At 45.7% G+C, this 14,714-nt stretch overlaps 1 protein-coding gene across 25 annotated transcripts in view; it reads right to left on the bottom strand.

Annotated features, from left to right (window-relative positions):
- NEDD4L (NEDD4 like E3 ubiquitin protein ligase) overlaps nt 1-14,714 on the bottom strand; it is a 136,297-nt gene that overhangs the window by 63,005 nt on the left and 58,578 nt on the right. For 21 of the 25 annotated variants that reach the window (XM_086867240.1, XM_086867238.1, XM_086867231.1 and 18 more), the window contains one exon: nt 1,046-1,119. Coding sequence is in view for 11 of the 25 variants with exons in the window: in XM_086867225.1 (XP_086723351.1) it covers nt 1,046-1,119 (74 nt within the window). In the remaining 14 variants the exon portion in view is untranslated. Of the gene's footprint in view, nt 1-1,045; nt 1,120-1,607; nt 1,875-6,426; nt 6,676-14,714 lie in introns of those variants that run through there. The other 4 variants (XM_023944208.2, XM_086867242.1, XM_086867223.1 and 1 more) reach the window with 4 other exon arrangements.

The following is a 14,714-nucleotide window of genomic DNA, read 5'->3' as shown; positions in this document are numbered from 1 at the left end:
CCTTAGATTTAATCAAGAAGGAAATGGCTTTCAGACTCTGCAAGCCCACAGGCAGTGTTTTATAATGGTAAAGTTGATTAAAAATGGTCAGGACAACCCACTGAGATGCAAAACACAATGTGTGCCTTGTAGTTAATCTTTCACAGTTCTGCAGGAACACGGGAACTGTTTGAAGCCCTGCACAGCTCCACCCCACAGAGGCACAGGAGCTGCTGGGGCCGCAGCTCTGCCACACCAACCTGCTTTCAAAGGACTGCACATGAACTCATTTGAAAGAGTAACACAAATTTCAAAACACGTGTAGGGAATATGTTTTTAACTCTCTGCTTTTATGGAAATCCTACTGACTTGAGACCAATTTCCCTAAAATATGTTAAAGGCCACATCAGTAGGATTACACTTGGATTTAGCTTCACGCATTTTGAAAGATAAAAGTTACGTTGCTTACGGTCAGCATCAAAAACTGTTCTTCAAAACAAGCCATTTGGAGAAAGAAAATAAAAAAGCTTTGGCATACCATATTCTGCACACAGCTACCAAAGGAATGCTTTTGCAAATTTCACCCAAAATACTAAAGTTGATTAAACTTTTAATTGCTGCTTTCATGTAGTTTTAAGCTAGATACACAAGTTAATGAACAATTTGTAAGCATCATTAAAGAAATACAGGAAAACCCACAGGGAGGCTCATTTATACATTACGAAATTAGTCATTTCAATAAAAGCTAAAATTGGATACCACTAATTTCAAACTGATAAAACCCTTCTAAGTAGATTGGAACATTTGCAGTAGAGCATTTTGTCATGCTTAGGCTTAAGAGAGCGGGAATGTCAAGCCTGAATTAACCTTCAGAAAAAGAAAATTACTGGGTTTGGGTTCATTCTAGCTTCAGAAGCAGCTTCTCCCCCAGGTATTATCTGGCTGGGTTCTGCAAGCCTGGGCTTTGAGCAGAGGAGAAGGGCAGGAGCAGCCACAGCTGTGCCCACACACACCCAGCACCCTGCCCTGCTCTGCTCCAGGGATCACAGGGCTGCACAACACCCACCTGGCTCCAAAGATGTCTTTCTTCGCCAGGTCAATGCCAGAAACCACCTTCACCCTGAGGATGCGAGACTCCTCCTGTGACAAAAAAGAAAGAGGGTTTAATGGTTATTCTGTAGGTCCCTCTGAAGCTCAGCAGTTGGCAAGAGGTTAGCAGATAGCAGGAGTCTCTCCTAGGGAGGATTTGGATAAGAACCACCTCTTGGAAGGCTTATCTGAATCCAACCATGAGGAGTATTCGACTTCAGTCAGAGCTGTTGAGAGTTCAATAAAGGCAGAGTAAGAGTAGATAACAGTAATACATCATAGCAATAATACTGTAACAATAATAGCAATAAAAGTAGAAGAATATTTGCTGAACGGGGCCATTTCACATCCTAAGTGATCCATATGCCACAAATTCATTCTGCATTGACAATGAAGCTCTTCAAACACAAGAGAAATTATTCATAACATTTCATAACATAATAATTCTCATATTAATGAGAGATGTCTGTGGTGTAAAAATCGAGGATGCAAGTTAAAAATAAATCCTTAAAATGAATTTTTGAAGCCTGTCTCACCACCTTGGTGTACATGGAGAGCTCAAAATCAGCATTCGCAGACAGATGGCCACGTCCTGCAGATGCACATCACTGGAGCATCAGCCTGATGCTCAGTTTATCACTTCATTACATGAGGTGCCCGAGGAACATCAGTAAAAATAGCCTTTTTTTACTTCTATTTCACCCTGCCTGAGCAACACAAAGAGGCCACCAAATTGAAACCTGGAAAGTCTTCTACAGAAACAGGTTCTGCAGTCCCCATATCAGTGATACCTTCTCTCCTCTGATAAGCCTCCCAGAGCTGCAAGATACTGGATTCAATTACAGTAACTTGAGACTCCGTTCCTTGAAGCCCGTTCAGACAACAATTACACTTTCCCACAGGTTTCTCCTGCTCTGTTTGCTTTAGGCAGCTGGAAGGCAGACACAGCTTTGTCAGCTGTCTTGGCACAGATTTCTCTGACTGTGAGGAAGGTCAGGAGCAGCCCCAAAGTAGAGCTTTACCTGGGTATCCCAACTCACCCCTGTGGAAGGAGGCACGGACAGGGGGTCAGAAAACAACAGTCCCACTGAACCTGTGTGCAGAGCAAGTTCCAGCCTGGCACACGTCCTGCCCGAGGAACTGGGCTGCAGTAAAACAGCACTGGAGGCACAAATCCCTCCTGTAAACCAGGTGTATGGGGTTCTCCCCAGCAGCACAACACTGCAAGGTAGCTCCTAATTAGGGAACAGGATTTGTTCCCAAAAGAGCCCAAAGCTTACCTGAGAGATGAGCAAAACAGATGTGAAAAAGAACAAATCAGTGCACTCACATTAGTGGATATGTAAGCTTTTTTTCCTATGCACCATGTGCCTGGTTGTCTAGAGCTGCTTTAATATACAAAAGGCAATGTGATCAAGAGAATTCCTTCCATAAGAGAAGGCAGCATAAAAAAACCCGAGCTGAAACTCAGACTGTTCAGACCTCACTGAAGCAGAACTAGAGAAGTTGCAACAGCTGTTTCTATATTAACAATGCTGCTCAGATTCCCTCTAGCAAAGTCCAACATCAACTTTGCTAGAGTGCCATCTTCTTCCTGCGCTGAGGGCACCTCTGCATATTAACTGATTCAAAATAAATCAAAGGAAAACACAAACTATCTCCCCCACCATCTTTAGAAGCGAAAAAAAGGCAAGAGGAGGTCCCACTACTGGAGGATCCCCTAACTTTGTCTTGCAAGATACAAAAGATGATGCTCAACAGGATCTAAACAGATTCTCCAGGAGTCATATCTGCTTTAAGTGTCCCAGAAGCTATGACCCTGTTCCCTCCTGCAAGGAGGCGCTCAGCCTCTCCTCAATATTCCAATTTAACAAGCTGAACAAGTGCTCTTGCAAGTGTTTGTTCTAATTTTCATATGCATGAAATATGTACACATATATATGTAACATTTAAAAAAAAATTTAACCACCTCCTCAATTAGTCATGAGGTCTACCATATGTACCAAATGTATTAACTTTTGCTGACTCCTTGTATCGCAATTTCTTCATCTCCAAGTGTGCCGTGTCTAGATAAAAAGGAGTTAAATTATTACAGCAAGAGCGAGGTGATCTCACCTCATTGTCCACCAGAAAAATCAGATAAAGGATTGCTTGGCTGGGCACAGTCTGAGACTCACAGAGCACCAATTACCTGATGCAGGTTCCACCCAGCCCTCTCTGAAAAGATTGTACAAGAACATTGGGATTTTGGTTGGTTTTTATTGTCAACCCAGGGCACAATGACAGAGATCACCGACCACAGAAAAATTCTGCATGAGAAGACCCAGGATTTAAACCCCAAATAATCCAGTGATTGCAGCACAAGCAGAGAATGGGATAAGGAGACAGACTGGGAGGATTAAGGAGAAGTGGGATCCGACACTGCAAACAGTGAGGCTGAAGGATAACGAACATACAGCTGGAGTCCTAATTTGCAAGTAGACAAACAAGAGCAAGCAAAGCAGGGTAACCAGGCCCATCAGAGACACAGCACAGCTCTGCAGGACTCAGGGAACCAGGTCCACACGTGTCAGGAGCAAGGAAGGCTCCCTGGGGAGGAGCCACACCGATGGAAACCAGGGCCTCCTGCAGCACCTGGGGCTGGACCACCACAGACACCCCTCCCCAAGCATCAGATGCAAAGTGGAAGCAGAGGAGGGACAGGTCCCTGACTGGAGCAAGATGGTTCTTCTGCTGGACTCTAAAAAAACCATGTGCTCATTAGCCTGGCCCTGTCTTAAAACGGAAGGAGATGCCAGAAGCAACAGTGCAACTGTGAGTTCTCTCAGCTGAACAGCTTCAGCTCCCACATCAACTGACACTGCTGAGCACACACTCAGACTCAGACTGTCCAGACCACAACCTGATCCACACAAAAGCTGCAGAGCACAATTTACTGGCAGTTTACCCTGACTGAAAGACTTCCATCAGTGATCAATCACCTCATATATACTTCAAGAGCAGTTTCCCAACACAAACTCCCATTTTCTGGCAAGAATATCCAATACCCCTTTGAGTCAGCGAGCAGTAGAGGCAACTGCACACTGCAGGACACAACTCTGGGATGCTCCTTCCCTCCTCCTGCACCAAAGGGGCCAGCACCCACCTTCATCTGCTTATCATCCCACCCCATCCTTCATGAGCAGCCAAATTTTTCTCCTTGCAACATCACAGAGATCGGGAGGCAGAAAATGGCAAGAGGAGAGGAAAGGCTTCAGAAGTCACTTGCCACTTGAGTTACCGTTTGCAAAGGAAGAACCTTTGGTTCTGCTCAGAGTTGAAATTACATGGCAGAAGAAAATACCTGTGCGGGGATGAGATTAAACTGTATTCAGCTCTGTGCAGGAAATGAACACCCAACTCTGCAATTCTGTATTCCACTGAATTCCCTGCATTTTGTAAAGCACATATCCTAAGCTGCTTTTTGAAGCACAGTTTGAAAGATAAGTTCAGCTCATTCCACAGAGACGTTTTTCCTCCTATTTCAACCTTGCCTGGAGCACACTTCCAGAGGCCAGGCTGTGCTCTGTGCAGCCCCAGGGCTGATGCTGCAGTTCCATTCCCACCTCGCTCGGCTTTGGCACCTGCAGCACGCAGCACAAGTGGGAATTCCAGGCAGTGCTGTCCTGAGCACTGTGATTCAATCCACTGGCGAGGCTGTGTGTGCAGGGGGATGGCTCTGGGGCTGTGAGCATTTCAGCAGCTCCATGTGCACATTCTGGCAGCTGGCCCTGCCCCTGAACAGCGTCCCCAGCTGCTGCAGCAGCCTGCCCTGAAGGGCCTTGGTACCTATTAGTGCTGAGCTCCACTGTGCCTCACGTCTGTCCAATCATTAACATGAAGTTTACGTATTCCTGCCTTCCCAAAACATGTCAAAGGTTACACAGTTCTTCACTGAAGGATAACCTGGACACAGGCTCTGTTCTCTTAGCTGCAGTTCACAGTGCCATTTCAGAGGACTAGGTTTATTGAGGTGGAACCAAGCTCTGGAACTGGAAGCCTATTACAGATCAAAACCCAGACTTCATCAACAGTGAACAAACCTCAAGTCACCTCAGAAAAGATGAAGGAAAACAGATTTATTTCCAGATTTAGGAGACTTTTGTATGTATGATCTGTATGATTCCCATTTTGTTAATTCTTTGTCAAACACACGCCACATTCACTTTCTCCAGTTGCTCTGGAAAGCCAAGTCATTTTAAGACCCATTAAAGCACTCACATAAAGAAAACTTATTCAGTGCTGGCCTTGGATTAGTAAAACACCCTGGAGCTGTGGAGTTTAGAGAAGAGTTGTGACAGAAGAAGAGAAAGAATGTGGGCCAAATACACCATCCCAAGCTGCCTTCTCCCCCCACAGGCAGGGCGAAATGCTGCCCGTTCAAAGGGGCACACAGAAGTGCTGTAAAAGCAACCCCAGCAAGCTTTGGAATACACATCTGTATGTTCTGAATGCACACTGAAAGAAAGCCCCAGCAATCCAGCCTGGAGTGAAAAGGAAAGCTGCAGATGTCAACTTCCAACAGGACAGAAAATCCCATGACACATGTAACGTACGCATTAAGAGAACAGCCTGAAATAACAATCGATGAGGGTATAAAATTAGAAGCTCGACTCGTTTAAATGAACAACAAGTGTGAAAGGCACAATGGCCGGATCAATGCAAACCAATATTTGAACAGCTGTCACGCAGACCGGGAAGATTAAACATTTAATGTGTTTTTCCAAAGGTATATAAAACAATCTCCGAGTCAAACAGCCCAAGATGGGCAGGTTCGCTCTTGTACTTTCCGAGCCACACACAGCAGCAGCAGGCACAGCCCGTGTGGGATGCCAGGCTGGCAGCCAGAGGAACCCCGCAGTCAGCCAGCCTGCAGTCAGTCAGTCAATCTGCAGTCAGTCAGTCACTCTGCAGTCAGTCAGTCACTCTGCAGTCAGTCAGTCACTCTGCAGTCAGTCAGTCACTCTGCAGTCAGTCAGCCCGCAGTCAGTCAGTCACCCTGCGGTCAGTCAGTCAGTCACCCTGCGGTCAGTCAGTCAGTCACCCTGCGGTCAGTCAGTCAGTCACCCTGCGGTCAGTCAGTCAGTCACCCTGCGGTCAGTCAGTCAGTCAGTCACCCTGCGGTCAGTCAGTCAGTCACCCTGCGGTCAGTCAGTCAGTCACCCTACAGTCAGTCAGTCAGTCACCCTGCGGTCAGTCAGTCAGTCACCCTGCGGTCAGTCAGTCAGTCACCCTGCGGTCAGTCAGTCACCCTGCGGTCAGTCAGTCAGTCACCCTGCGGTCAGTCAGTCAGTCACCCCGCAGCCCTCGCACACTCACCGCAGCACCCAGAGCTCCACCAGGCACCACCGCTCGCCCGCCGCCTGTGCCCGCACAGCTTCAGCCCGCGAAGGCAATAAATGACCATCGCCAAGGCAACGAGGGGAAAGGCCAGCGAGCTTGGGTTTCACCTGGAGAGCTTCGCCCGAGCCACGGTGGGGGAGTGTTGGTTCAGTTTGGCTTTTTTTTTTTCCTTCTCTCTGTGTAGAGACATTTTTGATTCCAACCCTTGATAGGCGCCAGTGAGGTAAATTTCCACTAACTGTGAAGAGAGAAACCAGATGCCGCTGGAATGTTACCTGCACGTAGAGACTCTGCGAATCCGGTTTCATCCACTGAGTACCTCATCTCTAGTTTTATTATAGCTGAAAGTTTGCAAAACATAATGTACTTAAAAAGATAACAGATCTTTAACTCCGTGTTTTGGTGGCAAAACAAATCCAAATGGAAAAGACAACAAACGTTTAATTCCATGTTTTAACTGTGGCACTCCTGGTTTCCTGAATGAAAGCTCACCCACTGAGCCCAGTGTGCTACACACACAGTCACCCAAACACACACTGCTCTTAATTCTCCCCTTTTGTGGGAGAAAATCAACCAGGATCTGCAGCTCCAAAGCAAAATCAATCATGTGTCATCTATGTAAGAAACCTAATAACCATGTTAGGCTTCTCCTAAATCTCCCAGCAATTGAAACCAAGATCAGTGGCAGAAGAGTTGAGCTGATTCTTACTTTCATTTGGTGGATTAAACCAATCCACATATGGCCGAGTGAAAAAAACGTGCTTTAGGAAGCTACTCCAGATCACCCTCCTGCAGAGAGCATACCCAAATTGGCTTATCCTGTTCTCACTGGCACCTCCAGAACATCAAACAATGCTGGGCAGCCCAAGAGGGGCAGTGCCCTGCCTGGCAGGCTGCCACCACCACCCCCAGGGAAGGCAGCTGAGAGCACCCCAAGGAAACAGCTCCATCTCTGAGGACATCACAGTGACTTTCTGAAGGCCATAGCAACAGCATCTGAGTCTCGCTATAATTCTTGCAATATCTTACTAATCTTGAAATTGTCAGTGGCAATTTTGCCAACAGTGTTTGATAAAATCTCAGTTGTGCAATGCAAACAAAAGCATGCACCAGGGCTATGACCCAAATCTCCACGCTCCTCTGCAAGTTCAGCACAGAAAACAAACCTAAAAGTTCACTTGGTTACAACTCATCTGGCTCGAGTAGGGACATTAAAATCTCCTTTCAGCTTCACCACAAGCAACCCAGCTCAGGACTTTGTCCTTGCATGTGTTCATCACGCTCCTCCTCACCAAATCCCAGAGTAACTCAAACTGTGCCTTTTCTTACCCACAGAGTTCTCAACCCTCGCTGCAGGATGCAATGTATTTGTAAAAACCCCATTATTTTCTCCACAGATGACAAAATTAGAGCAACTAAACCTAAAAGCTTTTGGAGAAAAGAAGGCTATGCAGTTTGGATCATAAAGACCCTCCTGGCCAGAGTTTACAGAGCATACCTGGTTCCCCAGAGCACTCCTGGCCGAGCAAGGATTCTCACACAGCAGGAATCATAAGATGAAGCAAACACCAGTAAGCATTACAAGAACTGCAGGGTTTAGAGAACCATGGCATTCATAAGCTCATACAACAGAAAAATATGAAATGTTTTACAGCAGTGATTTAGGTCCTATTTCAGACCCCTAAGGATGGTGTTGACTATATTCATGTTCTCCTTGGCTGGAATGACACACTCAACAGAAAAACACACCAGGCAGAATTTCATCAAGGCACAAGTTTGTCTTAGAGGGACACTATAATGATGCTGCTCCTGCATGGGGACAAACCAGCAGGGAAGAGCACACAAAACTGGAATGAGCAAGTTAGAACACAGACATCAGGAGTGGTGCACGGGGATCAAAGGTACCTGCACATCAGTGCCAGTGAGTGGGACCAGGAGTCCAGACACCCAGTGCAATGCTGAAAGCACACCATTAACAAACAGGCTCAAACCACGCTGCTGCCCTCCTGAAAATCTGCTCACAAGGTATTTTTACTACGTGTTTTAAAAAACTGAGTGTTCCAAGTGAATTGTGATCTATTTTTATGGAAATCCACTGAACTCCATGCAGTTAGATATACTTGAACAATTTTAGCAAGCATGTTGAACCAGGCCACCTGTGAGCTTTGGAAATACCTGAGAGGATGCAAAAGAACTTCCATTTAATGGGCCTGCTGTACTGCACAAGACTTTTTCCTCCTTATTTAACTTTCAGACCTATTTATATCATTAAAAGGATTCATGTAAGCAAAACATTGTTTTCTGCACAACCTCACTAACTGAGCTCTCCAGTGCCTCATGCAGCAACCACAGAATCATTACAGCTGGGTCAGACCTCCAAGATCATCAAATCCAACTTCCAATGCCTGCTAACACCCTAGGGGCAGGAGGGTATATTTGCTGAATAATCTGTACATGCCATGCATTTACAGTCTAGGAAATTCTCTTTCCAAAGGAAACTTTCATCTGCTTTTCCCTGGACAAGACAAGAGAAGTGTTTAACCTTTGGTAGGAGCAGAGGGGGGAAAAAAAAAAAAAAGCATTTGGTACATATGTTGTTATTAAAAACCTGAACAAAGCTTTGACTGGGAGTAACTGGTGCATTTGCAGCAATCTGTGACCTGACAGTGACTTTCCTCTACGGACTTAGCTTTAAAATTGAAAAAATCCAACAAAACCATGCCAAAACCCACACCCAATCTTGATATTGCACGACAGACCAGCACCAAGACCAGCTGCATTCAAACTGAACATTTACTGTGAATTTCAACAGAAAATTCCCAAAGAAAAGTCTGACAGAACTTCTTTTTCTTCCCTCTGGGGATACAGAAACCAAACTGATTAATTAAGACATCAAGGTTTTACTCAAACAAGGACCCCACTTTCTGACATGCACAAACTGCCATAAAAGAAAGGAATGATGATTCTCTGCATAGAATTCTGCCAGTGCCAGGGTGCTGTCCCTGATGCTGGCAAAAGAACAAGGCAGGTTGGTTTAATTTCAAATCCTCATTATGGCCAGGTCAGGGCCCACACAGATCCATTACTTTCCAGCAGTACTTTAAAACCTCCTAGGCCAAAGAGAACCACTAAAAATCCATGTCCCCAGTGGATGTCTGACAAGCTCAACCAGTAACAAGAAAGGGTTGCAATTCCCAATTAGCAGCCTGCAGTAAGGACTCCCAGAAGCACCTGATGGGAAGATTTGCTTTCAAAGCAGCTGCTCCAGCACAACACAAAGATTTTTACCTTTTACTACATCAACCTCTGACACACTTCTATTTTAATCATTTTTTTTAAAAAATTAAACATCTTGAACCGGTGTTTTTTGATCTCATGAAATGCACTAGGCCCTTAACATTCAAACTTTTTAAAACTGAAAAATTAAGCCTTACACTTAATACAGTCATCTTCATTTTTCCTATGTGAAATGGCACACAAATCCAGTGTAATGCTGTCTTTTAGCCTAGCAGTTCCCACAAAAATCCAGCGATTTATCCAAAAGCCTCCCATCAGTACGCAGCAGACATTCCCAATGCTGCTCTGGTTAATGATATTCCCAACCCAGGGCCAGGCTGGGCAGGGCTTGGAGCAAGCTGGTCTAGTGGAAGGTGTCACAGAGCAAGCAAAGATCCTATATCAACCAGGGCAGGTTGAGCCACACTCACTCCAGTGGCCCAGCTAGTTGATCACACAACTATATCAACAATAGATCACACAAACATGTTTATGTAACCACAATCTATATTCTTGTTAGATATTTAATGATTCCAGACCATAAACCATCAGTGGCTGCACTGCTTAATGACAAAACACACATTCAATAAAACCGTAATCCAACAATAAACTGGGATTGGAGGCTCACTTCTAACCCAGATAAATTGAGAGATCGATTCCATGGCACACACCCAGAGCAGCACTGCTGGCTGTTCCACCTGGAGGAAGATGGAACAGGGAGCTGCTTAAACAGGCTTTGCTGGAAAAACCCTGACAGCAGGAAAACTATGCCAACTGACAAGAAAATGCCAGTGCAACTCTTAAAACCTGAAATACCTCTGAAACTTCTTCAGTCTCCGAAAGACAAGCTCAGGTACCCTGTGATGGACACACCAGGCTGGGAGAGTGTTTGCCAGAGGCAAGAGCTGGTCATGTTGCAATTACTTTGGGATATCAGAACCCACAAGTCACCTCTCCTAACAGCCCATGGAGTGTCTGACAGGAGGCAGCGCTCTTGTTACTGCCCTATAGAGGCTGGGAAAATAGATTTACTTGTGTGAGAGGCTGCTTCAATGGGCACAGGGTGCTGGGGGCAGAAGCAGAGAGGCTGAGGGAGGTGGGTTTGCTCAGACTGGAGAAGGCAGTAACTCCTAATTCCTATGGATCACAGCCTGACATCTGCAGGGAATTCAGCCCGTACTTTCCACTTTTTAGCTGTTGTAATAGCTTACCTGCAGTAGCTTTAGCTCAGAGCAGAACTTGGGAATGTCAGTTTTCACAGAGACACTTCATTTTCTGACACAGTTTGTTTTGTTGCATGAATCATCCTATTATCCAACCAGAAATTAAATTAGATCCTCCAGCTCTTGGCTGCAGTTAATAATTAATGTTACTGTATGAGTTTCCAACCTCTCCTGGTGAAAAAAATTCCTCCAAACACATTAACATCTCAGTGAGTGGTGTTGTCAGTCACTCCAGCACTTCACTCCTTTGGTTTCTCTTCATCTTGATCAAGTTTCTTTTTTTTTAAAAGAATAACAAGTCATAGCCTCTAGCAGTACCTCTTGTCCATTAAGGCTTTGCTCCCCAAGAATTTCTCATCTGGGGGAAGAATCACTCCGTTACAGCCTCTACCCAGATCAGGGGAATAAATACAGCCACTCAAACCAGTGAAAGCCAAGTCAATGGGGAAAGGATCTGCTCTCACCAGAAACATCTCATGTCAGGCTTTTGGTTGTAGTCCTGCTGTCTCCAACCTACATGCACACCATGTTCTACCTCCTTCTCCCCCTTCCCTTCCTGCTCACTTTACAAACACAGCAGCCCTTGACAAAGATTTGACTCATTATGTTCACTATGAGTATTTATTTGTGATATAAATGGATAGCCTAGGGCTAGCAGGCTCTTCCACCTGAGAACTACAGTGTCTCACAAAGACCAAGGAAACTGTTCAGTTACTAGTCCAGGCTCTGCCTTAGATTTGGGCAGACAAGCAGGAGCAAACACAGCCCCTCCTGGCTGGAAGGACAAATCCCACAGGGGAAATCCTCTTTGCTCCTTCTCCAGTGCATCCTGGACATACAGGCATATGTTATGAACAGCCAAAGATGAGAACAGAACTTAAGGTGTGGAGGAAAAAAAAAATTAACAAGAATATGCCCAATGCAGGAGACTGAGTAATTCAGCTGCAGAAGTTTGCTCCTATGCATACATGCACTGCAGGTGCTTTTGAAGAGGAAGAAAAGTAGGTACTATCTTAATTTAAAGGCATTTTTTTCTTTTAGTGGAATATGCTTGTCTTTTACACACTGTAAAAGAACAGACTAAAGAAAAACAAATGCAGTGAAGGTGCTACTGAGTGCTTGCTTGGTTTGTATCAGTAATTTCTGCATATATGTTGGTGGTGGAAGGCTTGAAAGGGTTTTAGGGGGGTTGGAGTGTTGCTTGCATTGGTTTTGGATTGGGGTGGCTGTTTGTTTTGGTTTTCAGTTGTATTAATTGTTTATGGGGAATTCCTTCAAGATTTGTGAAATTCTATCAATAAATGGATTGTTGGCAGACCAAGCTCAGAGGTTAGCTCAGGCACTTGTTCCCAAAATGGTACTTGACACTGACTAGACTAAGAAACACTCGTTCAAATATTCACCACTCATTATCTAAAACAGAGGCTGCACTTTGTGTCCTGCCAGGCATTCTGGCTGCAAACTGGGGCTCCGTGCCCCAAACAAAAGGCACATTCAGAATCCATGTTTTGCAGAAGCGCTGCAATAGGGTCAGTCATTCAGCATCCCAGAGCAGGACCTTGTCCTGGGGAAGCACAGATGCATGTTCCTCTGGGAGGCAGAAAACAAGGGAGCAGAGGGCACAGCAATGCTGAATTCCTCAGGCAACTTACAGGCAGTGGATCGGCTTCCACAGCAACCAGTCACATAAAGAAATTATTGCTTCTACCTGCTTATTCTTGACCCTGTATCACACTGCAACCTGCAGGGATGATGAGGTACACACAGGGCTGGTTGCTCCTGACACCACAAGGACTTTTAGAGAGCTCAGTCAACAACCTCGGGAATAAAGAACACAAACGTGTATTACAGTGACTGAACACAGCAGTGAAAAGCTCTTGGGATCACACAAATTAACACAAGTCTGAAGAACAAACTCAGTTTCCTCCAGGCAGCTTTAAATGAAGTCACATCCCCTTCCAGAAATAAGATGATCTACACCAAGTCCAATTTTGCTGGTGACCATGCTGTACCAAAGCAAAGGGAGAAAAGCAGCTTGGAGCTGCAGAGCCCAAACTGCAGTGGCACAGAACTGACTCCTTCAACAGGCTCCCATTGGAGATGGGCTGGAGCTCCACAACAACATACAGCCTAACACATTCCATGAGATGCCATTTGTCCTGTATGCAAGCCCATAGTGCAGCTGCTTAGACTGAACACAGCAAAATCCTGCTCCAAAGATCAGGTAACAGCTCCAGAAAACACAAGTGCTGGCAAGGAACTTGTGACATTAAGAAAAGTGAGAAAAAACTCAAAGGTGCCAGGCAGAGCTACCACTAAACTGGAGTAAGCTGGAATAATCTAAGATTCTCACAATTAGTCTTCCCCAAGTCATTGCTTGAATGCAAAAGGGTAATTTTTATAGAATAATGAGAGTGCTGGCCAGCCCAGCAGACATCTTCACTGGCACACAAAGCCCACTATGTAATTTGGTACTATCTTTTGATAGGAATATCCAATATTTCTGCATCCAGAGCAGCAAAGTGCTCTCTCTTCAATACTCTCAGCTCTCAAACCCTGATCTGGACATTTTCTTTCCTCCAGCCTTCCCTAAAAACTACAAGTGAGGTTGGAAAATTGTAAAAACCAGTAAATCAATGTACTCCCTGTCCTATGCTATCACGTACCTCCTGCCTCTAAGGCACCTTCCAAGCACTGAAAGCATTTATGAAATGTTAGGAACAAGAAGTCCCATCCATGGGAGTTTCTCCATGAAAAAGCTTTTCAGAGGTGATCACACAGTGCAGGCTGTCCTCTGTCTCAATTACACACAATCCTGTCTTTCCATCTGACTGGAAGACTCGAGATTTCTCAGAAAGAAACATCTCAGTGTCATCAAAACAGCAAGGATGTTCCAGTCTGAGTGGGATCACTGCAAGGACTGACACAGTATTAATGGCCATTTTGACAGTGGAGAAGGGCTTAAACGTCTCCTGGAAACTGCAGGGAGCACCACCCCTATCTAAGAAGACAGAAAGAGCACAGACTGCAATCAGAGATGAAACCCAAAGGTGAAGAACTGCCCCCAGTGCGGGGCACAAGCCCCTCACAGCAAAGACCATCAGCCTCTAAGCTCCCGAGTTTAACACTGAGCCCCAGGGACACGAGTGAGAACACAACGGGCAGCAGAACCGAGACCACCAACCATATCCACAGGAAACACAAGACCCAGGTGAATGCCAGAGCAAGAGGGATTCAGCAAGCCCTCAACAAGAGCTGTGAACAGCTTTTATCACACAGAGGTCCTGGATTTTCAGGCAGCTCACTCACAGGGATCACAAACACACACAACATGTGCTCCTCCTGACCAGCTGTCTTCATACAACCTGTCCAGACCAAAGGCCAGCTGTGGGAGCCAGGGAGTTCCTGCCAGCTCTGGTCTCCAGAACAGGGACAGTGCCCCAGCCCTTGGCGTCAGCCTAGCCCCAGAGACAAGCCAGCAGGAGATGCCTTGGGGAGCCACACCAGCCCCAGGACGCAGGAAGAGCCTGTCTGACCTCCTGATGGCAGCTACCCCAGGTCGCATGTCCAGCAACATCTGCATGATGACCCTGGTGTCCACCAGCCCTGGCATGTGATTCCAGGCTGAGGGATCAGCTACAGCACTGCCTCACCTCCCCAATAAACATCAGGAGATGCTGAGTGCTAAACCACCTAAACCAGCCAGTTTCCACAGCAACACTTAGCAATGACACACTGAGCTTCTGTAGCACATCCCAGCCTTAT

This window comes from Cyanistes caeruleus, chromosome Z (assembly GCF_971803275.1).
Source record: "Cyanistes caeruleus chromosome Z, bCyaCae1.hap1.1, whole genome shotgun sequence".
In the NCBI taxonomy this organism is placed as follows: Eukaryota; Metazoa; Chordata; class Aves; order Passeriformes; family Paridae; genus Cyanistes; species Cyanistes caeruleus.
Note: the sequence above shows the minus strand (reverse complement) of the source record. Positions and strands in the feature narration are given on the sequence as shown.